This window comes from Poecilia reticulata, linkage group LG15 (assembly GCF_000633615.1).
Source record: "Poecilia reticulata strain Guanapo linkage group LG15, Guppy_female_1.0+MT, whole genome shotgun sequence".
NCBI lineage: Eukaryota > Metazoa > Chordata > Actinopteri > Cyprinodontiformes > Poeciliidae > Poecilia > Poecilia reticulata.
Genome location: NC_024345.1, coordinates 30,103,530 through 30,105,813, shown reverse-complemented (window position 1 = coordinate 30,105,813; position 2,284 = coordinate 30,103,530). Strand labels below are relative to the sequence as shown.

General features: G+C 42.3%; 1 protein-coding gene across 1 annotated transcript in view; it reads right to left on the bottom strand.

The window, feature by feature from the left end:
- The window catches only part of sncga (synuclein, gamma a), a 13,108-nt gene that overhangs the window by 5,329 nt on the left and 5,495 nt on the right, over nt 1-2,284 (bottom strand). The window contains exons 3-4 of the mRNA XM_008430481.2: nt 1,962-2,089; nt 898-945 (exon numbers count right to left, since the gene is read on the bottom strand). Of these exons, the coding sequence (XP_008428703.1) occupies nt 898-945; nt 1,962-2,089 (176 nt within the window). The remainder of the gene's footprint in view (nt 1-897; nt 946-1,961; nt 2,090-2,284) is intronic.

The following is a 2,284-nucleotide window of genomic DNA, read 5'->3' as shown; positions in this document are numbered from 1 at the left end:
ATGGTGAAGGCCAACTGAAGGCCTGGTGAAGGCCTGGTGAAGGCCAGCTGAAGAAATGGTGAAGGCCAGCTGAAGGCCTAGTGAAGGCCAGCTGAAGTCATGATGAAGGCCTGGTGAAGGCCAGCTGGAGTCATGATGAAGGCCAACTGAAACCCTGGTGAAGGCCAACTGAAGGCCAGCTGAAGTCATCATGAAGGCCTGGTGAAGGCCTAGTGAAGGCCAGCTGAAGTCATGATGAAGGCCAACTGAAACCCTGGTGAAGGCCAACTGAAGGCCAGCTGAAGAAATGGTGAAGGCCAGCTGAAGAAATGGTGAAGGCCAGCTGAAGGCCTGGTGAAGGCCAGCTGAAGAAATGGTGAAGGCCAGCTGAAGGCCTAGTGAAGGCCAGCTGAAGTCATGATGAAGGCCAACTGAAACCCTGGTGAAGGCCAACTGAAACCCTGGTGAAGGCCAACTGAAACCCTGGTGAAGGCCAACTGAAACCCTGGTGAAGGCCAACTGAAGTCATGGTGAAGGCCAGCTGAAGTCATGGTGAAGGCCAGCTGAAGAAATGGTGAAGGCCTGGTGAAGGCCAGCTGAAGTCATCATGAAGGCCTCGTGAAGGCCCCTCCCTCCACCAGGCTGGCCACCTGAACCAGTTACTTAGCCTGTTCGCTGAATCTATAAAAACAAAATAATAACCCAGTCGGACATTTTGTCATGTTGTCTGTCTGGGACCGTATAGTGCCCTCTAGTGGTGACCTTTAGCGGCACTTTGGACAGCTTATATAATACCAAAGTCTTTGACATTGTGTTGTCCTCATCATAGTTCACCTTATCAGAATAAATGAATAAATAAATTAATATACAAACTAACTTTCTCCTGTAAAACTGTAGTTAATTTGAAAAGTTTCTCACCTACTGAGCTGCAGGTTCAGGCTGATCTGCTGCTGTAGGGACTCCAGTCTGTTCAGGAGAAACCATCATCATCATCATCATCATCATCATYATYAYCAYMWTMWTCATMWTMWTCATCATCATCATCATCATCATCACCACCATATTCATCATCATCTTCACTATATTCATCATCACCATCATCATCATTATAATCATCATCATCATCATCACCATATTCATCACCATATTCATCATCATCATTATCACCATATTCATCATATTCATCATCATCATATTCATCATCATCATCATCATCACCATATTCATCATCATCATCATCACTATATTCATCATCATCACCATATTCATCATCATCATCATCATATTCATCACCACCATCATCATCATCCTCTCTGAATCTGTTTTCAGTTTGTAAGTTTTATGTTTTTCTCTGATGGAGACAAATGAGGCAGAAGTTTGTTGATTTCTGCTGAACGGAGGATTAAAACTATTCTCTGTAATTCAGCATTAATTTTAATAGAGCAGGAAAGTAAAGCAGGTTCATCAGATTTCAGACTTTAATTTCCCTCCACATCCAGCAAAACATCTGATACAATATATGCAATATATCTATATAGATATATACAATAGATATATTGTTTTCTTACAGTTTTATCGTTTATTTTTATAAGCTGTTTATTTACAGCTTATAAAAATAACAAGATGACTTAACTGGTTATTATGAATTCTTATCAGTTAAATCCATCCAATAATTTGGTCTGTTGGTTAAATTATGAGTTTTCAGAGCATAAAGCGTCATGCTGTGTCACAACAGCCCAACCAATCAGGCACCTGCTCTGCTGCTGGCCCCGCCTCCTCCTGAATCCAGCCAACCAGAGATTTACCAACAAAAGAAAACGTTTTTAAAAACTTACATGGCAGAAATTATATCAGGAATTAATCATTCAAAATAGATTTATGTAATTAATAACTTTAAAAAAATATTAGTTTAAAAAAAGTAAATTTAAATGAAATAGACTTTGTGCTTTAGGTTTGCTGTTCTCCGTTGTGACATCACTCACCGTTTTGACCAATCCGCTCGCCAGCGCCGCGTTCTCCACGCCCTCCACAGTCGCCTGGGCAACCTCGTTGGCCCCGGCAACCGCAGTGTCGGCAACGACATTGGCCTGTTCGGTGGATTTCTGAGCAACTGGGCAACAGAAACCAGCAACATTAAAACATCAAATGTTTCAATGTGAGTTTAACAGAAACATTTACAGCTTTAAACGATCTGATCGACTCAGAGATCTGACCAACCTGGGGACGTTAACGTCCATCTGGGGACGTTAACGTCCATCTGGGGACGTTAACGTCCATCTGGGGACGTTAATGTCCATCTGGGGGA